Raw genomic sequence first — 25,188 nt, 5'->3', positions numbered from 1 at the left:
GGTATTGGTATCGGCAGGAAAAAACCTGATCGGCACATCTCTAGTATCTATGTGTTTTTCTAATATTGTCAGCCTTAGAAATAAAACCCTTTAAAAAATTTCCCTCAAAGCGAGGAATGATGAACATTCTTCAGTTGAATAGAGGCAGTTAAGTAAATCTCTTACAGGCTTCAGTTGAACTCTTTATTGTTTCTGAGCAAGGATACAGAAATCTGTTTAATGTTGGAATGTTTGCCATATAAACCTCTGAAATATGGCTTAAAGTCAACCAGAAGCTGAGACTGAAGGTGTTATAATCCTGAGTAAGCACAAAGCTAGTTGAACTTTGTCACAACTCTAAGAATGTTAGCTTCCCTGAAAGTGTTTTAGTGGGACAGAAAGTCAGATAGAACAGCAGTCGTCTTGTTTCAGCTGGTTCAGAACACACACACACACACACACACACACAGACGCGCAAACACTCAAAAAGCACACACACCAAACCCCTGTGAAGCATTTAAGGAGTCTAGCTTTGGCATTGTCCCAAGACACGAGGGGCAGCTGTGATTCTTAGGCAAAAAGAACTGAAGGAGCTCTCCTCACCCTCCTCCCCATTTCCTGCCTGCACTGTCTGCCTCTTCGTTCCCAGTTTTTAGCCTCAGTATAAAGCAGGTCACACTCAATTTTTTAAAAGGTTACCAGACACTCCCCTCCCTTGCTGTCTCTCCATATTCTTCTGCCATTGTCAAACCTTCAGCTACACCAGGGGCCCCCATTCCTTCTACAAAAACAAAGAGCTAAAGATTAAGGGAAGGAGAGTCCCAGAAAGCTCCAAGTTCAGTCTGGGTGACACTTGTGAGGAGTTGCATAACAAGACATTTACTGGAATCAGGGAGCCGCAGGCCAAAGTCTGGTGCCACTGGTTAGTCAGCGGAACTGTGAGGCCTGTGTTGGAGATATGTGGGACGCTGTGTGTGTGCGTGTGTATGGGTGTGTGAGTGTGGGTGCACACACATAACCTGGGCCTCATAATTAAAGCTCTTCTGCTGGCAGATGCACAATCACGATGGCAGACAGACAGGCAGACACAGGGAACATTCCAGCACATGCTTTTATATCCTTTTCTTTACTGCAGAGGAATACTTTGTGTCTTTATTTTTTTTTCTTCCCGCCTGATTTCAACACGGAAACTTCTTTACAACTGCCTGTACTCTTCACTTACTGGGTCACGTTTTGTTTTGAAGTACTGATTTACCATAGCTGCACACAGGGGGTTCAAACAAAGTGGGAATGGACTTAGGAACTGATTTATGGGCACCATCAAGTTGGATGGAATGTATCTGAAAACATATGTCTTATTGAATTAAGGTCTGAACTTTGACTGGGCCATTGCAACATATAAATATGCTTTGATATAAGTCAGCCAAAACTGAGCAGTTTCCTGCTGAAATGAAGTTATGCAAATCAGGTCCACCACACTGGTTGCTGCAAACAGAACTTCTTATGGCTTATTTTCAGCAATTGTTTCTTCTCCCATCAGTGGCTTGGATCTCTCTACCTTGTCAGGAGTTACCAGAGGTCCTTTGTTTTTTCTTCTACAACAGCTCTCCTTCTCCTACTGCAAAACAGTGCGCTGTTCTTTCTTCGATTGTCTTTGCTTATTTGGATTATTCAGATAATTAGTTTAATATCCATCCATCCATCCATTTTCTGAACACCCTTGTCCCTCAGTGGGGTCGGGAGGGGTGCTGGTGCCTATCTCCAGCTAACGTTCCGGGCGGTTAGCTGGAGATTAGTTTAATATATCAATTAAAAACTGAAGATTTTCCTTTTCACATCATCTGTTTTTTATGCCCTTGTAAGTACAAGTCGATCAACTTGTTTTGATGGTGCTGGCAGAGAACGGTGTAACACTGTGACGTAACTGTGCTGATCCACGCTGATCTGATGGAGCAACAGCGTGATACTAGTAGCCCCACAGACGATTTCACAACGTCATGTTTTCCCTTCTATCCTGCTCCAGATTTGTTTACCTCCTCAGCTCCGGCACTACTATTGCTCTCTGCACTCTTTCATTCTTGTTTGCCCAGAAGGGCTTTAGGGGATTTAATCAAACTTCAGTTGACTGAGGCAGTAAACAGGGAGGACAGCGGGTCAGAGTTATGGCAGAGCACAGCTATCAAATGATGTTTGCATGTTGATGTCTGAGTGTGGAACACGTGTGTTTATTTATGGGCGCTATTCTGATGACATCACGTCACTTTAACATCAGCTGAATGTTTCCAATTTATCTCATGTTGGACTTCTTCATTGGTGTCCTTTTTTTACAGTTTGATCTCATTTGGTGCATATTTTCTGGATATAAATCGTTAATTATTTTTAATTAGTTTTTTTTTTTTTTAACTGTGGAACAAATTTTGTTGTTTTTCTTATTTTAAGTTAAAAGTTTTTGCACAAGATGAAAGTTTTGAATTCCTTTAAAGGTTGGAGATGTTTCCATTTTCATCACAAAACCACAAAGTTCCGTGTATTAAATTATTATTTCATGTGCTAGACCACCAATGCCTTTAATTTATTAGGTACCCAATTGTGGACTTCAGGTGTGTCTTTATTTATCCATATAAATAAAGATCTGTATGTTTGTATATCTGTATATACAACAATCTGTATATTTTTGTTACACAGTTTTTTTTATATAGCACTGATCTCATCTTTAAAAAAACAAATTTATCCAGTTTATATAAAGAGATACCTGCTACTTGACTTGTGATTGGCTTGTGTTTGTAAAGCAGCCAATCCAAGAGTGTCATTCATTTGTCTTGCTGTTGATTGGCTGTATCCCCGAGAGCAGAGATAAGAAAGCTTCAGTGGTTTCAACTATGCGAATTAAAGCATGTTAAAGTGCATTTCATGTTAGAACTAGTAAAATAGGCAGTTGTAATGGATTCCAAAGGGAGTCTCAAATATTTGTGGATTTCAGCTATCCAGTTCAGGTCCCTACACCCCTTGAACATGGGGTCTACTGTATTTCAAATCAATCTTATTAATACAGTTGAGTTTAGTTTGTAACACAAACTGATAAAAAAACAGTTGGTTTCAGCAGTCCCTCCACCAGACAGGGCATGTGTTTTTTTTTTCTAAGTTTTGCAGTTTTAGACAACTTTTTTCATGTGTGAGTGTACTTAAATATGGCTGCTTGGCTGACCCCGGGTCTTTCATATCTTTCAACCTTAACAGCTTAAGGTTTTTGGTTGTAACATGAATAAATGTGAAAAGCTCAAGGGCTATAAATCCTTTTGCAAGGCACCACATCAAGCCACAAAACTTTTCTAAAAGGAAGTCAAACATACTCAGTAAGAGCACCTTCCATTTACACAGCATATATTCTGAGCTGTGGAATACTTTTTTGTTTTGTTTTGCTCGAGTTAGTAAAGCATCAGGTGGTGCTGCTGGTAAATTAACACTTACTGAGCCTTTATATAACAGGACTGAACTCTGGAAAATCCCATATTGTGATCCTTTCATTTTCAAACAAATCAGGTGGAATGTGTACGCGGCTGATTCCGCCCACCTCAGACGCTGTGTTCCTGCCAGTGTTTTGTTTTGTCAGTCCCTATTTTCTGGCTGCAGCCCAGAGGACAGACCACTCAGTGTCCTGGCTGACCACTAACTTCACAGTGAGTGTAGCCGTAACAGCAAAGAGTTAGGTCTTCAGCTAAAGAGGGGAGGAGCACCAAATCTAGGAGCTTTACACTAAGAGTGAAAATATGGAGTAGAGATCATGTTAGCTTGCCAGGTAAACAGTCATTTAGGATGAGTCAGAATGTTTTGTTTTTCTCAGAGTGAGTTTGGTAGTAGCGGGACAGGAGCACGTGATACTTTGTTTTGGTCGCGGGTTTACCCGGGCTTGGCGCAGAGTGTGCTTTTGCCCCGCGTGCCGTCGCAGCTTCTCATCTTTCACACAAACTGAAGAAAACAACCCAAACCAAAAAAAAAAAAAAATCTCCTGATTCTTTTTGCAGGAAGACCTCGACATTGTTTTATGGTGCAAAAAGAGGAACTGTTGACGTTTTAGCGTTAAAACGAGAAATGAAAGTCGCCAGCACTTCTTCACATGTGAAAATCCGCTCTCGTGGATCTCTGAGTTGCAGAATCGTGGGGAGGGCAGCGCTTTAATGGGACTGCTCGCTCGCTGCCCCGGGCCCCAAACCACTGGCATTACCCAAACCCACATTGTTGTGCAATTCCTGCCCTAAAGCGATTATACACGGTGCCTGTCAGACTGGCCTGGCATTATCACACCATCACACATTCACTCGACCCTCTCTGTCACACTCATGAATGCTCAACAGTGGAAATTTAAATCCATGATTAATTCAGAGTGAGACTGAGAGTATGGATTTAAAGATATCCTTATGTCCTTTGTGTCTCCTCCATAAGACTCCCCCCTCCTCCTCCCCGCCTGACTTCTAGAGAGGGAGCCATGCGATTCAGGGTGATTTTCTGCACAGACACATTAAGACTCATTTGTCTCCCAATGATTCATTCCTATTCTTGCTGTACGTAATTGACGCAAAAGATTAGAATTAATCACCCACTTAACCTAAAAAAAAAACCCCTCAACACTTGTTTAAGTCTCGATATAAAGTGATATTTTTAGGTGGCAGCCGTAATGTGAGAAAGGTCAGTTGAGCCTTGTGAGTCAGACGAAAAGTTTCTATTCAGCAGGTTTTGCTTCTTTCACTATTTGAAGTATTACTTCAGATGATATTTGAACCAGCTCTTAGCTGTTCTTTAGTTCATGTCTTTGAGAGTGTCTTGCCCTTTAGCCTTTGAGCTTTTCAGCACTGTATCGCATTACAAGAGGATTAGAGGCACTGAAAAAAAAGAATCTGACTTTAATCTAAGAATTCTGACCTTTTTTCTCAAAAATCGGTCTTAGTTCTCCGAATTCTGACTATAAACTCAGAAAACTGCATCTTTGGAGTCCCCCTCAACAAAATAATAAAAAAATAAATAAATAAATAAAAATTCACTTGAACCCAACTTGTTCCTCCAAAAAGTTAGTTCTCTCATTTTTGGCAAGTCGTCTTTGCAAAATGGCTCAGTCTTAGTCAGACAGGATGTAAAGTATCTGTGAGCATCAGTTTTCAAGTCTTTCTACAGACACTCCTTTGGATTTGTTGTTGACTTTGACTGGGCCATTCTCAGTCACGAATAAGCTTTAGGGGGTTTTCACACCTGATACTGTGATAGACATGGTTCAAGTGGGGATCAAAATAGCAACATTTGTTACTATTTCATCTGGTGCATTTAATTTTTACACTGCACTGCGTCAATCAAGCCAAACTGTTTGAAAAAAACTGCTGTCTCCCTCACCTGTGGTGGCACTGTACCAAAAACCTCAAGAAAACATGAGTGCAAGTTCCTTCTTTACAAAATTTAAACAAAAATGGGGTGGCGTCAAATTTTAGCAGTTTGTAGGATTTCTCTTTTTCTTTGGCAAATGGCCATTTAGTTGTATTTTCCCAGAATGCCCTGTGCAATAGTCCCCTTCCTGCTTTTGGAGCGGTGTCCGATCTGCTTGGTATTCACATACGCATTGAACCGAACCAAAACCTAAGTTTCTAGGCAGAAAAGAGTTCTGACTGGAAACCTCTGCACTGTAGCCCTCTGTGTATTTTTAAGATACACAGAGTTGTCCTGCTGAAAGTCAACTCAGTTTTTTATAATCATAATATCTGCTCGTTACAATGATGTCACTGTCATGTTTCATGTTAGGATGGTAATCTACTGTTTCCTCCACAAAGCATTTTTTGCATGTGTTCCTTTTTTATCTTCTCTGAACATGGAAGTGGTGTGAATACTTATGCAAGGTGCTACATTTATGTCTTTGTATCATTCAGGAGCATACTGTGAGCAGCAGAAACAAGACAAAGAAAAGTGTCAGATTAATTTAAAGCACCCCAGGGTGAGTCTGTTAGTTTATTCTGTGTCATAAGCTCACAGGAGCAACATCGATGTCTTTTCTAGAACCTATCACCGGCACCTTTCTCCACCTGCTTCATCTTTTCCTTTTGAAGATGTAAATTTCAAACCTCTCACTGCACAGGAAGCGGGCTCTTTAGAAAACAGCTCAAGGTATGCAGCACCAGTGCAGTGATGTCATGCGCAGAGGAAGCAACGGGGAGTGTGATGCCAGATTCAGTGGCTTCTTCCTCTTCCAGTTTCCTTCATTTTTCAACATCCTTCATCTGAACTCTGCTGAGAGCAGGAAGTGAATCACTCCTGATGCTTATCCATGTAAATTCACACATAGTTCACATTTGACAATTTTCCAAATAATAGTGTGCGGAAATTAGCTAAGTATTATATATTAGAGTAGGGATATGGCACTGATATGAACAATATTGCTGTTCACCTGTATTACATAATATAAATATTTCCTGACCCTTTTGACATTGTGAAAAAATAAACAATTGACATTGCTTCTTTGCTTCAGTGAAACATCCCACGATCCTGTTCTGCATCTCTACAAATAACACATGACCAAGCCCCAGTTATACTTATAAGGCCATTGTGTGGCACATAGCAACACATGCACATATTTTAGCATGGTATTGATGATATGTTAAAAATAGACATTGGCCATTACCAATGTTAATGGCGATAGATCCTGCATCTCTACATCAAAGTCTAAAATCAGACCATGCTTCTGAAATGAATTTGTGCTAATCTGTATTTAATAAGGACAGTAACTCTCTTTTGTCCAATCATGTGTAATGGGAAGCACTTTGTCTTCCCAATAGCAGACTCAGGACTTTGAGTCAAGGATTTAATACTGTGCACTATGCCTGTCATAATAAGCAATTAATTGCATCATAAAATAGAACGAGATAATTGCCATTCTGATGATTAATATTTTATCTTTAATTTAAGTTGTTGGTTGTAAATGGTTCTTATTTTTGTTTTATTTATTGTTTTTAGTTGTTGTAGTTTTTTTTCTTCCAGTTCCAGTTTTTACTATTGTTTACAAAATTAAAGTTTATTGGTCTTTGAGAGAGAGAAATTACATTATTATGCCATTATGCATATATTAATTGACAAAGTTTGTTATCGTGCAGGCCTATTAGACACCTACGGGGTATCCCTAGGTTTCCCAGTCTAAACATGGGTTACAAGATTATAAATATCTTCATAACATAAAAACCTGAGGATGGTCGGTCAGACCAATAGACCCAAGCCACCACATCAGCATCTAGCAATAGTCCACACACAGAGTATCTTTATGAAGGTAGGGCAGGCTGCAGCCCAGTCCAGTGGCAGTGCTGATCAGAGGCAAAAAATATCCCGACTCCACAGACACAGCTCTGTGCATTTTACAGACTCACATTGTGTGGCACATAGCAACACATGCACATATTTTAGCATGGCAAGCTTAGCCAGCACAACTCAGTCCCTGTCTATACACATGAGCTACATGCTGCTCCAGTCTGAGTCAGATAATCAACAAGCACGAGAGCGAACCCAACATGTGAACACAGAGCTCACATTGCTGCCGAGACACTACTTACAAGAAATTTGTCACTAACAACACTCATATAAAAAATATAATAAATGCGAATAAAGCAGTTGGAGTCATTCGATGCCAATTAGTCATGTTGCAAACAGTGGTGTATTTAGAACATTTAATATTAAATCAGTGTGACTTCATTTAAAAAAAAAAAAAAAAAAAAACCAACAATGAAAATTACTGAACAGTCTACATCCATCAAGTATATACACACAGATGAAGTTATCCCAGGCAAAAAAACTAATTACATATTTTACACAGAACAAGGTAATCTCAGTCCAGAGCCCTGCTTTGGTTTGTCCACTCAGGGCTACTGTAGGAACATGATTCTACAGCATATTAACATTATTACCTGCCCACTGTCAAAAAACCTACAGCTACATAACATTAATATGCATCTTTTTTTTTTTTTTAACATTTTCAAGCGAAAGAAGGTAACATAAAACTGCCATCATTGGTGGTCCTGCTAACTAGTTTGCTCATTCACGGCAGGCTCTGTTGAGTGGTGCACCACTCAACGGTGCTAAGACCCTCCTCCTGGATTTGATTGGTTGTTTCAGACTGAGCTGCGTATTTCTGCAGATGGCAGCTGGATCACAGGGAAGAGGCAGAAGAGTTTGATTTCTTTCGCAGATTATCATGGTCGTGACCACAGGGAGGCTTTTCTTCACCAGGGAGAGTAAATCACCTCAAAGTTGATGAGAAGGTGGCTGAAGCTTAAAACAGGCTAATCCTGAGTGGAAGCCTACAAGAGGCTGGAGAAGACATGAGACTAGAGCAGATGTTGATCTTCCAAAAGGACAATAACTCAAAACATAAAGCTAGAAACTGCAGACCTAAATACAAATAAGATAAAATGATGCAAATAAAAACATGTATCATTTTCCTTCTACTTTGCAATTATGTGCTATTTTGAGCTAGACTAACTTATAAAATGTCAATAAGATAAAAAGTAGTTTTGTAGTTTTGATGTGACAAAATGTTAACTTTTTTTTTGTTTCCAATGTGATCACAGCGATACCTCCTCAGCCAAGTTTTCTTTTGAATATTTTTCCAAACTGTCAGAAACAACAGGAGATGATTTATTTCTTTGTTTTGGGTTCCTAATGGGGTCAAGTCTTTAGTGAAGAATAGTTTGTGGGATGTACAGTAATTTCTGATCCATTGTAACCTCTCCGTGAAAAGGCCTACCTGGACCAGGCACCACTCTTTCCTTTTTCCTCTTGTTTTGCCCGGTCAGACTGGAGTTTTGATTAGGAAGTTGTGGCTCATGAACCCACTGTTTTCTCCAGCTGGTCCCTTGGCTCTGCACCTAGCAGGGTCTCATTTTGTGGTGTTTTGCAAGTAAACCAGAGTCATCGGCGGGATCAGTATCAGGACCGGCCAGCTCTTCCTGTGTGGACACAATGCAGCAGGAAGTTTGCTAATAGCCAATCTGCGCCTTATACGGGACGGCAGCGGTCACACCGACGATAGATCCCTGAGTGCCAGAGGCCTTGTGGATCCTCATCAATTGCAAAATCTGCTTTCAAGCCTTCTGCAGAGACTCTGAGAATAATCACTTCTCATCCTTATCAGTCAGTGTCCTCTGCGGCTTCCAAACTTAGCTGAATGTGTGTAGGTTTGAGGAGAAAGAGAGTTTGGTTGCTCTGAGATTGCTTACTGAGGGTTGTGAGAAGGCGATCCTGCCAAGAGTGCAGTTGGTAAATACATTTGCAGACAGATTTGCTTCTGCATGACTTGTGTTTTCTGTCTTTCCATCTGCTCTTTACGATGGTCATATATCTCACCATCTGGTAATGGCTGTTGTAAAGAAGTACTTTCCTGGAAGTCATTGACTACTATTCAGGCTAATAGAATTGTAAAGTGAATTTGAGGGGCTGCACATTGGCAGCTCAATGCATAGCCTGCTCTCTTATCTTTGGAGATATACACCGCTGGTCAGAAAATTTAATTCATTTATCACTGAGATGAGCGTCATTTTGCATTTTGGGTTTTTAACAATACAGTTCTTTCTCCAGCATTTTGCTCTCTCCACCGGTAACACTGTTGCTTGCAGTACCAGTGAACAGTTTAATGATAAAGGAGGACTATCTCCAAATTAACTTCACGTCACCGAACAGCAGGATGAGTCGATCTTGAACACGGTTGCAGGTTCCATCATGAAAAGGACTCAGAACAAATATTAAAACTGGTTGGGTGGGATAAAACAGGGTGACCTTAAGCTTCTGGGATAACCCCAACCTCAACTCTACTGACAGTTTATGTACTTTGCTTAAAAGCTGAGTGCGTGCTCAGACAGCAACCATTTCGAAGGAAGACCGCTACTTCTAATAACCCAGGTATGCATAAACTTGCTAACACATTGTTAATGTCATGTAAGCAGTGGTACATGTATATATTTGAGCCTGTTTGTATATTTTTTTAACCTATTTAGATTTGAGAAAAAAATAGCAATCTCAAACTGTCAACCAGTTTCTTTTTATTCATCGCAGTTTTTTTTTATTATCCATCTACATCCATAAAAAGAATAACCAAAATAAAATAAAAACCCCAAAATAAATATGATATTAATGCCTATGAGACATAAACTGCTGATTGGAACTTTTAAGTCAACAAAAGTGAGAAAGATACCCTTTTGAAGCACGAGTGTGCAATCAGGTGCAGCAAGTAGTGATCTTTAACTAAGGAGCCTGAAGGAGCAATTGGAAATGATAAGGGATGGAGGAGAAATCAGAAACAACCTATTTTGGTTACCCATGTCCTAGGGTCAGTTTCCATTTTTGTTCCAAAAGCTTTCTTTCTGAAAGAAATTGTGGCAAAACAGTTTCCTTTTTATAGCTTTGCTAACAGTGACACATTTATACTCTGCTCACCAGACAAACCTGAGGCGCTCTGCTTTGCTGCTCGCTGCTATGCAACATTAATGACAACAATCATTTCCATTTTTCAGACTGGATTTTTTCTGTTTTTAATCTGAGGATGTAAATAATAGAAAAAAAATAAGACCCGGGGCTGTGCATTTCCTGTGTTTGGCCTTTCATTTCCGCTGCCTTTTTATAATCATCGCCATATTGACTTTGGTAAACAGGTCAGTGATTTCAGTGATTACCACTGGACAGTTCAATATTGGTGCTGATGATAACCTATTAAACTGCAAACACATGAAGTCATTGCCGTCTGTTCAGATTGCTTTGTAAGTGTGGTAATGTTATGGTGTTGCAGAAAGAAATAAATTGGATTTGCATTTAACTTGTTTACTTTGTAGAATGTCCTTTGGTGACTTTTAGTTCAGTTAAAAAAATGAACTGAACAAGTGCATGATTTCTTTGTATTTATTTATTGTTTATGTGAATTACTTTAGATTTAATTAAGGTTTAGGTTAATGAAGGCCTAATGTGACTCTGTTTATGTTTTTTCTACTACATCCTTCATGTTCTAACATTCAGCCTCATCAAGGAAAACATCAATACTAAAGTAAAGATATTCCCTAATTTATTAAATATTAAACGTGTAATACATTTTAAAGCTTCAAATAAAATTTTCAAACTTTAAAACTTTTTAAAATTTTGTTTTTCTTGTCTTTATTAAGAAAGAACATGGTCACTTTACATACCTTATAGATAGCTTAAGGCACCAAAGAAGTGGACTCTTGGGTAGTACAATATAATACATATAGATAATTATCACACGTGTTATACATTTATGGTTTGCATGCCAATGTAAACCACGAATTGCACTGGCATCGTCAGCCTGTTGTGAAGATGGTAGTACAAGATATGCAAAAGATCATAGAAAGAGATGAATCATTGTGAAGACAAAGAGTGAAATGTAGAGGTATTACAACTGATCCAGGCATTGTAAAAAATTATGTCACTTGAAATTAGAAATGCACCAATCAGAAATTGTTGCAAGGCATCTCCCCTTGTGTTTTTGTAAAGCTTTCTTCTGCCCGTCCAATTTTAGTTCATTATCCTTTAGGTTGTAGCAAAATGCAGCATCAGCCAAAGTTTTTTTTTTTTTTTTTGCTTTTTTCAGCAAAAAGCAAAAAAGTTGCTTTCATTTTATATTTAAAGTAAAATTGTGAAGATGTTCTTCAGTGCCTGTTTCATGTTATTATATAGCTTGTGGTGCTTTGATGGCCTAATGGAAGCATAGAAGTATAGAAAATCTTAACCTACTTCTGGTAACCTGCTGGTATCACTATGAATGACCTGAGAAGACCCACATCAACAGACTGAGGGCCCTTAGCAAATACAACATATTTTAGCTAATAAGTAGCATCCAAAACAAGACGAGTTCTACATGCTAAAAGTTATATGTTTCATTCAAGTTTGCTCTCTCTGTGTATATTCCATTGAGAAAGTACACCCTTACCCTTACTCTTAAATTTCCAAAATCAGATATGCAGAGGTTAAAAACCTCAAAAGGGTATGACAGAAATATCTCCATATATTTTTTCAGCCTTCCTCTTATTTCTTGAAAGTTTTGTTCTTTTACTGTGGCTGGCTAGCTGAAACACACACGTCTCAACTTTGCAATTTTCCTGAATTCGTATTTGAATACCTTGCTGACACTGAAAATAACTAAGTATTCTTTAGTCAGTAACGGCATCCACACAGAGTGTGGACATTAGTGCAACCCTTAAGTACCGAGCAGTGGTCGGGTTCAAACAAGGTGAAAGCACTTGAACTAGACAAAACATTTTAGACAGATAAATGTCTAAAATGAAAAGTACAGTAGCAAAGTCCATCATGAAAAACTAAAATTGCAACGAACAGCGACTTACAAAATCTGCTATCTGGGTGAAGTCCAGCACATAGAACGTGATAGCGACGGCTACTACTTGAGTCATGTCACAACCCATCTATTTCAGCACCAATTCCATCAACATTTGTTTGATTAATTCCAATATTACCAAACCAAATACAATTAGATTCTGAAATCAAATTATAAAGTTTAGTTGGATCCTGCTTAAATCATTATAGTTAGATTTGTACCAAGGAAGAAATTATCCCAAGAAAACCAACAGATTGCTTTGAATCTTTATTTTGTTGAACTGCCTTCTCCTGGGCAAGCACAAGGTAGATATGAGTGACTCATTTTTAGCAGAAAGAAACTTCCTTCAGAACCAGGCTCAAGATGAGCTGCACTGGGCCAGATGTAAACATTGACGCATGTGAGTTTCCAGAAAAGGTGACTTTAGATTTGACCAGATGCTACCATTTTGTGCATGGTAGAATTTGTTCCTTTCCGCTCCATATTGTGGACTGTATATATGATCAGAACGGGCAGAAAGCTGCAGCTCGACTCATCTTTTGATGACGTTGTGATCTTTGTGGGATGTACTTTGCCGTCACTTGCTGTCTTGCCCTCTCACCTGCAGCAGCGTGAGCAACCGCATGCTGTTGTTAGGAGGGCAGACATGCTGAGCCAGTGTTAAACTAATGACAAGTTTGCATGTCTTCTGTCTCAACCACACAGCTCCAAATGAACCAGACTCAGCACTAACCTCCAGACATGACCAGGTTGAAGCTTTAGGGTTACTTACTAAGGTGGTTGGAAATGGCCTATATGTCAGCTTTCATAGTCTCAGACATTACAAAAAAAAAAAAAAAAAATGTAGTTCCCATGCAAACGCACACCTACTGTTGAGGCTTAGACACTTGCAGCGAAAGAGGAAAGAAATTCTGCTCAGGACAGCACCGTTTCTCTAATGACTTCAGTGGAACTAGTGCAGGGAAACCACAGTTTTCACTTTCATCTCTTCCATATCTCTGGGTAAATGTGTGCAGAGCTGCATCTGCTGCTGTGTGACATTGTACCTGCTCGCACGCTTTCAGTCAGTGAGGAAGGGAGCACCGCTGCTCGTACCCATAACTGTATGGGCTTTGCAGCTGAGGTTTCATATGTGGCTTCAAGTGATTCAAAGCAGCGCTGCATGTAGGTGGTGTTGCGCTTTCCTCTGGGGATTTTTTTCATTAGACAAGTTGACATTTGAGCAGCCCTGAAAGTGTCAGCACCCAGGTCACTGTGCCAACAACTTTCTCTGGTGCATTGCAGTTAGTTTTCTTTGAGTACATGGCTTGAGTCTGTAAGAGAAGGTGAGGATAAAGACAGAAGAAAGGAAATAAGTGGAGTTTTATCATGTTCTTAGGTTACAGCCTCAACGTTAATATATTTTATTGGAACATTGCATGAAAGAGCAACAGAATGCAACAGGTGATGTGGAAGGAAGACGAAGAACGGTTTTCAAAATAACTTCCAAAGAAAATCTTTGCACTTGTTGCAGTCCTCAGCAAGGACGGGAAAACTAGTCAGAGTTAATGGGAAGATAGATGTAGCTATATACGAAACAATCCTGGAAGGAATACATCCAATGAGAATCTGCTATATGAAAATGTGTATAAACTGACTGAACTGGAGCAGTTTCATGAAGAAAAATGTTCATAAGTGGAAGAACTATCTTGGTCAAATGTGTAAAATTAACAATTCCTTCAGTTGATAAGAAAATGCAGTTAGAAATTCTAAATATAATGCTAAATAAATAAGAAATCCCGATGCTGCTCAAAGCCAAACCATAGAATTATACTGAATAGATATGGTTTCGGCATATTATCAGTGATACCCAGTCTAGAGTTGTTTGCTATATCAGCACCAATACAGATACTAATATTGGATTGATGCATTTTTAGATAAAGTGCAAAAACTTTTGAATACTTTTTCGATGTGCTTTATCAATTTAAGAAATAAAAATAGAAGAGGAGGAGAACTTGAAGTGAAAATTTGGGACACTATGTAAAGGGAAAGAGACCCAAAAACATCACGAGAACACGAGAAAATAGGCAATGGAAAGGTCAGAAAAAATGGGAGATGGCAAGAAGAAAAAAGGAGAAATGCAAATCCAGAACGATGTACCAAACAGAGAGTTCTTTCAGTAGCACTGCCAGTTGGGCAGTTTAAAGTTCGCACAGTGTGTTCTTTAAGGATCCAGGCCTTGGACACACACAGCTTACTCTGTCTCCATTTCTTCAGCAGCCTTCACCACCCAGACGACCCCTTACTACTTACTACATGTTGAGTCACGATGCATCCACTCATGTAATTCACTTTCAGCCCTGCCTTGGCATAGTGAACATTACTTTCTTTTAATGCATGTGCTCTGACAACAGGCCTTAGTGCCTGTTGCTAAACATAAACTCCTCTGGCTGACAGAACGGGGATTGAATTGAACTTGTGGTGTCCACTTGGCTCGCGGCCTTTGCGGCTTCACATTCCATGCCTTCTTCACTACTTACCGACCGCCATGTTTCCTGAGGCAGGAAGTCAGCTCTGTTTCCTGTCACAGTCCTCTTTCATGTGGTCACTTCCTTTTGTTTTGCCAGTACTGTTGTGTTGACTCAGAGAACAGGAGGTGGTGCTCCTCACGGTGGGCTCGAGAACAACAGCGAGAGGTTTTCTCTCTCCGTATCTGCGGCTGTATAAGTGAGCTCTCACGAAGACAGTAATGTCAGCTTACGGCCTGCTTATTATGGCTGCATATCTTAGTGCAAAATGACTTTTGGGTGTGCTGACTGGAACTTTAGCCTTCTCCGTCAATTTTTTCAGAAACTCTTCCTAATTTGTTTTATTTTTGTGCATCATTATCATGTATTTTTTTTCCAAGATGTCCCCCAGCTACAGTAATCAAAGTTCAACTATGTGAAATTGTGGGTTTTGTAACCTTGCTCAGGAATGTTGATTGTGATGACTGCCTGGCTGGGAATCCTGCATTTACTGTTTCCTAAAAGATACTAGCACGTTGGCGGAGATTACAATTGAACTTTGCACACAGTGATTAGCTGGAATGCTTAGATTCCTGTGTACTGCAGCCAGAGATAAATCTTTGTCACAAAGCATCTCTGGTTCCAAAAGCAACACACTTTATTTCCTGTACCAGTGTTGAAACTGGTAGAGTACCCCTTAAAATTAATACTTTGTGATGTTGCAAACATAAATTTATTGAATTTCATTGGGATTTCATGTAAATAGGCTAACACATTTTCTTTTGAAGTAAAAGTCTGAAAAGTGTTTCGACGGTCACCGTCCTAGAATCCCTAAATTCAGTAAACATATTGCTTTTTGGCCACATTTATTACAAATGGCAAATTTTTAATGTGGCACAAAGGCACAACTAGAGCCTCCCAAGAAGCGCTTGTCCACTTAAACTGACAAATTGGGGAAGAAAAGATTTAATCAGAGAAGCAGCCAAGAAGCCCTCTGGAGGGGCTACGGAGATTTGCAGCTCATGTTCCAAATGGCTAGTCTGCTACAAGTCACGTAGAAAGAAGAAAAGGTTGAACTTTTTGCCCTACAAAACATGCAAAGGGCTGTATGCTGTAGAAAACAAATGCTGGAAAGCACCCTGAAATCACCGTCCCCATAAAAATATTGATGTAGCTGAAAAATGCTCTGGGAATGTTTCCCAGTGAACAGGGAAACTGGGCAGAGTTGAAATACAAGGTAATCCTTAACTGAAACCTGTTAGAGGCAGAATCAGAACCAAACATGGAGAAGCAACGTTCAGATTCATGCACCATAAATCTGGAAGAAGCTACCAGAAACTGCAACGCAACTGAAACACTGAGTTATTTTAAATAAAGCTAAAAACTTGTTTAGAATTGCCTTTGATTCATAACTGGAAGATCATCGTATATGATGATGATTATTCTTGATGAATTTGACACGACAAAGCTTATTTACTTGTTTCATAATTATGTTTTTATCGTTTTGCGCACTTTGAACTGCCTCGTTGATGAAATGTGCTGCACAAATAAACGTGAAACTTGAATGGGACGGAATAATAAGTTTGAGCGGCATGGATATTTTGGAAAACACTGTAGCCGGAGGGACTTTGATTCATATACGTGGGTAACTGTGTGTGTTCATGTTTATCCCCAGTTGCGTGTGTTTTTTAAACCGCCATCACTGGCTGAGGCAGACTGTGCTTCAGAATCAAAGACTTAACAGAGTTGCTGTTTGTCGTAGTGCCATTCCACTAAAACACACACACACACACACACACAGTGGGGCAGACGACGAGCGTTTTCCACTGGCCACACCAGACACCCTGGGCCACACTCCCCACACAGCACACCAAGTTCTGTTAGAGTTTTGGTATTTCCCATCAGAGCACTTTTATGTCCCCTCGCATCTGCTCACTCTTTTGCTCCATTCCTTCTGGACTAAATGTTCTAGATCATCACACCCAAGCCATAATAGATTTCTTCAGTGCTGCAACTTTTTTTCTTCTCTCTCCATCCTGTCATCAGGATGATGGAAGGGCCGTAACAGGACATCCCGGCGTCTGCCCACACATTGCAGGCATTCCTTATTCCAGCACAGCTGAATAGAGCAGCACACTTAGCAGTCATGGGAGACGGAGACTCATGACTAGACTTTTCTCTCTTTGCCTTTTGTCATAACTACTGATGTGCAGCAGCAGGAAGAGGAGAAACGGGAGAGAAGCATTGGCGAAGCTGATCAGGGAAGGGCTGTCACATAGCCCAGATCATGAAAACTAGCCCAAGACAATTGGCTGAAGCAGTCAAGTCATTTAATTCAGGAATAATTACATTGAGTGTCCATGGCGGACCGAATGGGCCTTCGGAGGCTTTGAGAAGGGAAAGAAAGTGAGTAATACAAGTGCATAGAGTGACACAAGTTGATAATAATGTTGCAGTACCTCACTTAAAAAAATTGCCATGAATCTGCATCTTAAAATAGAAACATTTCTTCAGCTCCTGTAATTTGGGGTTCTTAAACAGTTTGAAAGAGGTGTTATTAGGATGCATTATGTAAAACGTATGACAAAAACAACTTCTTTTTCTTATATCTTGCAAGTTTCCCCATTTCCAAGGAGCTTAGAGTCAAATGGCTTGACGACTATTTAACCCCTGAAGAACTGACAGAATCTTTCATTTTGCACATTTGTTTTTATGTTAAATTAATTTGGTGTTCTCTTGAGTTTTTTTTTTTTCAGTTATTTTCTGATGAAAACATGATATATTACATTAGAAGAAAATAAAACGTACAGAAATGTGGGGTTTATGAATTTTTTAATACCTGCCTTTTTTTTTTCAAACGGTACTTTTAATCTGACAAACAAGCCCCACTGGATAGCATATCATAATTTACTGAATATGACATTACATACAGGAATAGCCATAAGAGATCAACTTTTTGGTGCAAGGTATTATAATCTGTTGACCAAAAGCCAGATCTTGTAAAGATATGCCTGTAGTTTGTACGATACTATCATTATTCTGATAAAACTTAAATTGAAGTGTGTAGTCAAAATGGCCATGCTTAGACTTTGGGGGAAGCCTGAGAACATCCCAGCTGTGAAGTCCAGGTGTGTCATCATCATGGTGTGTGAGTGTTGAGCTACAGCAGTGACTGGTGAACGTAACAAAATAGACAGCATCATGATGAAAGAAACTACTGCGGAAATACTGAAACATCTCTGAAAGCACAAACGGGTCTTCCAAATAGACAATGACTGTAATAAAACTGAATAATTTGTTACAAAGTGGCTTAAGGACACCAGAGTCGATGCTTTTGGAGGAGCCATCACAAAGCTCTGATTTCACTCCTATAGAAAACAGAGCTGAAGAAATGTGTGCAAGAATGGCACCCTACAAACCCGACTCTGCTCCAGCAGTTCTGTCAAGATTAATGGAGCAATATTATTGTGTAATCAGAATATTCATCTATTAAGTGAACGCATAGGCAGTGACACTAATTTGTGGCACGGGACTTATTTTGGAGTTCAGGAGAAGAAGTGATGGCTGAGATGAGTAGAAACAGAGGTGAAGGCAGCACAGAGGGTACAGACTACAAACCAGATGTGAAGCGGTGACTCACGGCGGGCAAAAGGCTTGATGACGTTGGCTGCTATGCACGCTAAGCTCTGCGTGCGAGTGTGTGTGTGCATGCGTGTGTGTGTGTGTGTGTCAGTGTGCGTGCCGGGACTTCCAGCCTTTCCTCCAAAACAACAAGCTTTACGCAGGCACTGTAATGTCTGGGCAAGGCTCATTACTTCATGTTTAAATACGTACAGAAAATTATGCGAAGGCAGAGCTGAAACTATTTTCTGAGGTTAAACGGTCACTTTAGTAGCACTTTGAGTCAGTGTGGAGTTTAAAATCAAACAAACAGGTGAAGTCCTGAGTGTTTTGTGACTTGGGCGTCAGAGTGCAGTGGAAGAGAAAGAGTGTCTCGCTTTCTGCGGTTTGCTCAGCAGACATTTACCCAATATTCTCGCTCTTTTGTTTGCCCTGTTTTTATAACGCTTCACTAGCTTCCTGCTCAAAAATTAGTTTTTCCACTGGTGGTGTCACTAAGCAACGTCAGAGCTTAGCATTACTGTGTCTGTAAGGAGGAAAGATTAGTCGGTTTCCTCCCTTTGAATTCGTGCTGGTTTAGACAAGACACAGAGTCAGGTGGAATGTGACTGCTGGGTATTTTTTTTTTTTTTTTGACAATAGCCTTCTCTGTTTTCCTATGAGCCCACATTAGTTCAGGATGTGTTGCTCGTGGAGTAAACCCACTGACATCTATTGAGTGTGTGCACGTGTGTTTTCTTTGGAAAGCAAACAGCATGGGATCGTTGAGTGACCTTAAAAACCTCTCTTCTCTCCTCATAAGTCAATTGTCAAGGCAAGCATGTTTTCAAGGGCCGCCACCTGTACGCACGGATTTACACTTCTGTGATAAAGCACATCTGAGGTGTTTTGGGAAAAGGGCAAATGTCCCTGTTTGTCTGCTTCTCATCCTTTTCTCTCCCTCTCCCTCCCTCTCCTGCAGAACTCCATTAGACACAACCTGTCCCTGCACAGCCGCTTCATCCGCGTCCAGAATGAGGGGACGGGGAAGAGCTCGTGGTGGATGTTGAACCCAGAAGGCGGGAAAAGTGGAAAATCCCCACGACGCAGGGCTGCCTCCATGGACAACAACAGCAAGTTCTCCAAGAGCAGGGGAAGAGCAGCAAAGAAAAAGGTGCGTTAGTCAAGGACTTTCCCATGTGTAAAACAATTGCTTACAGAAGTTCTGACAATGTTTCAATGAATTAAAGTGCGTCATCGAAATAAATGTTAGAAATTGGATGTGGTGTAGCCAAAAGTAGCCTGTAAGAATATATTTGAAGCCACATGTACCATTTTGGACAAGGCCTCGGCCCAATAAACCTGGTCCTACCTGTTACAAAAACAAAAAGTTGCTTTGTGTGTCAAAAAAATCATTTGCCAAACTTGTTTTCTTTTTTAGATACATCTAAAACTAAGTTACATTCAAAAATCTGTCAGTTTTCAATTGGTGAGCTCTGGTCACTGAGTGGTTCATCAAAAATGATTATCACTGATTCATTCAGTGCGTCAGTGATAAGAATGTTGAGAGATCGAATTTGATGTTTAAACATTTTCTGCTGGCATTGAAAACTGTTATATCAAGAAACCTACAACACTTTTTATAGTTTTCTACGGTTTAGTCCTTGGAAAAGTCAGAATCAACAGTTCTGACCTCAAAGAAAACCAGAAATTGGGTCAGGCAAGAAAAGCCTGACTTGAACATCTTAAGACTTAAAAAATGTTGAATTGATTTATAAACTACCTAACTGACAGAACCCAATGTGTGTCTAAGGATGTTTGCCAAAGATCAATTTTGGGACCAGTTCATTTTTTTGTACTAATATAAATAATAATAGGTCTACATCCAGCTATGGTTCTCTTATTTGCCGATGATAGAATTATTTATACAAGTAGTGGTAGGTTTCCTTTAGTTGACGCTTAACTTCTTTTAAAGGTGTCTACTCAGATTAAGATAAGCACTTAATCCCATAAAGATAAATTTTTACGTGTTTCTACCTGTTCAAGATCTACTAGCCTCCCAGATACAATATTAGGAGACACTCATTTGGAGAGTGTTTTGATGATAATTCAACCATTGATGTCTATAATAAAAACTTTAGACCAAATATGGGTTTTGATTTTAATTTAAAAGTCTACTTTCCCTTCTTCCTCGGAAACAATTAGCCAGGAGCATATTCTTATTAGTTTAAGTTATCCTTATATAAGTTACTTGAAGCACAGACAGTTAAAGAAACTGTACATGGTTTACTGTGTTGCTCTGCACCTTGTTATAAGCATGAAAACTATTATTCACCCTTGCAAACTTTATGAGGTGCTCAAACATTTTTTCAGTGTAAATAACATCCAGTCTTTGGGAAAGGCTCCCAAGTAGGCTAAGGAATTAAACAAAATTGCTCTATAAACACATACATTCTCCTTTGAACTTAGACTTATTTACTTTACTTAGAATATAATTACTTTTTGTGTAAATTAAATGAAAGTTTAAATTAATTTCTCCATTTCATCGCTCGAACAGTGATAATTTCCCTTTGGTTTCTTCCTCATAGCTGTCCCTGCAGGGTGGCCCCGATGGCAGCGCAGACAGCCCAGGTTCCTATTCCAAGTGGCCCGGCAGCCCAAACTCCCACAGTAATGATGACTACGACGCCTGGAACGGCTTCAGGCCTCGGACCAGCTCCAATGCCAGCACCGTTAGTGGGCGCCTCTCACCATTTGTGCCTGAGGACGACCTCGGGGAATCCGACGTGCACATGGGCTACCCTGGAGCTCCAGGATCAAAGATGACAGCCACGCTGCCCAGCCTCACCGAGATGACTGGATCTCTGGGACACAGTTCTGAGAATGTCATGGAAAACCTCCTGGACAACCTGAACTTGCTGTCGCCCAACAACTCACAGGTCGGAGGCGGGGCAACGACCCCCGGGTCCTCCCAGTCCTCCCCCTCACCGATGATGCAGCCGAGCCCCGGTTACCCGGCCTACAGCTCCCCGAGCATGGGCTCGCAGTCGCAGCAGGAGTTCCACAAGTGCGTCTACGGCCAAGCTGGGATGAACACCTTGCCATCCATGCCTTTGCAGACTCTGTCAGAAAACAAGCCTGGCTTCGTGCCCGGCATGGGGCAGTACAGCTGCCCCGCTGGGCTCCTGAAGGAACTGCTGACGTCAGACACCGACCAGCACAGCGAGATGATGCCGTCAGTGGACACAGTGGTGTCTCAGTCCAGCGGGAGCTGCATGCTGCCACCGTACAGCAGCAGCCAGCATGCAGTCAAACTCATGGCAGGAGGGAACGCTCACCCGCACGGTCTCTCTCACCCCCACAACGTGCACAGCCAAGGCCAGGCCGCGTCACCAGCTATGAATGGCCGCTTGCTCATGTCGCTGAGCTACAACGGGGGCGGCGCCCGTCTACCTGTCACCAAAAGCCCCATGCAGATGCCTTATGGCCTCCCTGGGCACCTCGGTGGGGGAGCCATGCCCGGCAGCTTCTGTCCTCTCAACACCAACGGATATGGTCGAGCGGGCATGTCCGTACCATCGCACATGGAGAAACTTCCAAGCGACCTTGATGACATGTCCATTGAGAAGTTTGAGATCGACGTGGAGAGGGTGCTCCATGAAACGCTCATGGACGGCGACTCACTGGACTTCAACTTTGAGCCAGTTGTGACCCAGCAAGGTTTCTCACATGGAGTGAAGACCACTACACACAGCTGGGTGTCCGGGTAGAAAGTGAAGGCAATCAGAGATTTACTCAAGTGACACAATGCTGTTTAGGCAAAGAAAGAAAATTAAATATGAGATTAAAGTTTCGTATCCCAAAAAAAAAAAAAAAAAGACATGCAGCAACATTTCTGCTCCAAAATTATACTTTCAGGCAACATTATTTCTGCAGACCCTTTATGGACATGTCAACTTCAGAGCCAATGAAGACAAGATCAGGATTTTCTCCAAGTGCCAAACATTTTGCCTTAACAAGAGAGTCGAACTGAAACACAAACAGTGTCTTGAAAAGGGCTAGTACCCCTTAAAGTTTTTCATGTTTTATCACATTACAATCACATACTCAATTATATTTCACTGGAATTTCATGACAAAAACCAACACAATTTAAGAGTGAATGTGACAAAAAAAATAATTCTTGTTCAAGATGTTTCATTGCAATCACTTCTCCAGGTCTTTTATCATTGTTTACACATTTGGATCTTGACATATTTAGAGACTGATATTTATTTGCTCATTCGTCTTTGTAAAATAGCTCAAGCCCAATAAGATTGGATGGAGAACATTTGCAAATAGTTTTCAGGTGTTGACACAGACTCTCAATTGTTGGATTTTATTGTTGCACTTTGACTGGTCCTTTCTAAAACATGAATATGCTCCATTCTAGCTTTGATAGCAGATTGAGGATTGTTTTCGTGTTGCTAGGTCAACTTCTTCCCCAGACTCAAGTCTTCTGTAAACTCCAGCAGTATTGCTTTCAGTATTGCCCTCCATTTTTCAACATCCATCTCCCCAACATGGCTCAAAAAAATGCATCCCGACAGCATGATGCTGACGGCATCATGTTTCAGCATCCATATATTTTCCAGAGGTGATTGGCAGTATTAGAATTCCTTCATAATCCCTGCTCTGTATGCATGTCAGAATGTTTAAGTCTAGTTTTAGTCATACCTGACCAGAGTGACTTCTTCAATATAATCTGTCCCTTTACTTGTGAGAAATTTTAAACATTGCATTGTTGTCTTTCAACAATGGCATTATAATTGCCATTTATCCATAAAGGCCAAATTTGATTCTCTCACCTGAACTGTGGTACCAGTAACTCTTGCAGAGTTACCATGGGCTTCTTTGTATTTGCATATGGTGCAAAAAGTAAATAAATAAATATTCCATTAGAGCTTTTGATGTTGTTTTATGAATTAATTCTGATTCCTGCTCACTGGCTTGTTGGGCATGTTGATTCTTGATTTTTAATAATGCTGTAAATAAGCACAGGTGGACTCTATTTAGTGATTAGGTGAAGGCATTCAATTGGACTGGATTTAATTTAGGAATCTCAGACTAAAGGTGGCTGAATACAAAAGCACACCACACTTTTCAGCTTGTTATGTCTAACAGTTTATAAACTTTGAGTTGTTTTCATTCCACTTACCATTTATGCACATTTTGTGTTGGTCTGTTGCATAAAATCCCAGTAAAAACACATTGAAGTTTGTTTTTGTAACCTGACAAAAAATATTGGAAAAAGTTATAGGGGTATGAATACCTTTGCAAGGCGCTGTATTTCCAGTTTACACGCAAAAGGTTACAGACACTGCCAAATACATCTCATCATCGGCACAACAATCAGAAGATGGACACCTTCGCAAGCTGTTTGTAATGTTCCATCAGTCAAGCTTTTTGTACCAAAAACTGATTTCAGCTTCTGTCGAACGATGAAGGTAACGCGTCTTGTGTCTTTTTGGACTGAAGTGCTTAAAAATGAGAGATTTCTCAGTGGACTCAGAATGTTGTTACATAAGAACATGCTTGTTGCCTGAGTGTACATAATGTAATCGAACAGTTTGTAATATTTGTTCCTTGTTTCTTTTTTTCTTTTTTTTTATTGAGTTTGTAAATACTGTTTACAGAAAGGAAATGAAAATCAAACCAGCAGAAGTGAGCTCAAAAATAAAAATGAAAACTGGATCTTTTAATTACACGTTGGGTGAACAGGTCAGTCAGGCTGATTTCTTGTACATACTTTGAAAATGTATATTAAAATGAAGCAGTACATGTTTACTAGATATAGTATATATTTGTGAGCTAAGTTATTTGAGGTTAATATAGATTTACGCTGGTGCACAAACTGCACTCGGACGTCGGAATCGTTCTGAGTTATTCGTCACTCTGAACCTTAATACCACAGGGGCCTATTTGTTGTGCCTGAAATTGTAGATTTTTGACTGCAGGCTCAGATAATATTGTAAATGTCTACAGTCCAGGAGATGCTCAAATACAGCAGTCTTGAAGAGAGAAAAAAAAAATATTTCTAATCTCCGTTTGCTTTTCTGGAGCTCAAAAGAAAAAAAAAACTTTGTAACTTTGTTGCTGAGGTTTACTGAACACACATTTAGTGCTGTGAATGTTACTAGTTCCAGACAGTTTGGATGAAAGAAATTTCCTAGCGCTGCTGCTGTCATTTTCACGCTAATAACCAGCCTGTGCCAGAGCTTTGTTGTGTTTTCTTTCTGGTGTCAAAGGTTAGAGTTGATCCAAAGGAGCCCTCTGATGCTGTCTTTAAGAACAGCCTTACTTCTCTTATTCTGTCCTCTCCTACCTCTGCTTGTTGTTGTCTCTTTAAATATTTACATATCTTGATGGCACCTAATTTTTGTTTATTAAAAGGTTTACTAAATTTATTGTCCCTAAAAAAAAGAATGCCACTGAGTGTTAGTCTGATCTTAAGCTTGTATATTTGCATTTTCTCGCTGATCGCTGCACTAACAGACATTTCATCTTATGTAGAGTCAAAAATGTGAATGTGTCTGAAAACTCATTTCATGGTGAAAAGGCAAAGAGGATCAGGAATAAAAAGGAATTTAATAAACTAAGTTTGACAGTAACTTTAGTAGTGGGATTTACAGTGCAACCCTCGATTATTGGCAACACCTGGTAAAGCCTTGTGTAACAATTCCTTTTTGCAGCAGCAGCATAATTTCATACAGAATATATATTTTCAAATCCA

At 40.1% G+C, this 25,188-nt stretch overlaps 1 protein-coding gene across 1 annotated transcript in view; it reads left to right on the top strand.

Annotated features, from left to right (window-relative positions):
• foxo1a (forkhead box O1 a) overlaps positions 1 to 24,609 on the top strand; it is a 36,688-nt gene extending 12,079 nt beyond the window's left edge. The window contains exons 2-3 of the mRNA XM_015029365.1: positions 19,400 to 19,591; positions 21,006 to 24,609. Of these exons, the coding sequence (XP_014884851.1) occupies positions 19,400 to 19,591; positions 21,006 to 22,187 (1,374 nt within the window). The 3' untranslated portion in view covers positions 22,188 to 24,609. The remainder of the gene's footprint in view (positions 1 to 19,399; positions 19,592 to 21,005) is intronic.
• Positions 24,610 to 25,188: the final 579 nt, after the last annotated feature.

The sequence above is a fragment of the Poecilia latipinna genome, unplaced genomic scaffold (genome assembly GCF_001443285.1).
Source record: "Poecilia latipinna isolate Pla-1442-1.1 unplaced genomic scaffold, P_latipinna-1.0 Scaffold10, whole genome shotgun sequence".
In the NCBI taxonomy this organism is placed as follows: domain Eukaryota; kingdom Metazoa; phylum Chordata; class Actinopteri; order Cyprinodontiformes; family Poeciliidae; genus Poecilia; species Poecilia latipinna.
Note: the sequence above shows the minus strand (reverse complement) of the source record. Positions and strands in the feature narration are given on the sequence as shown.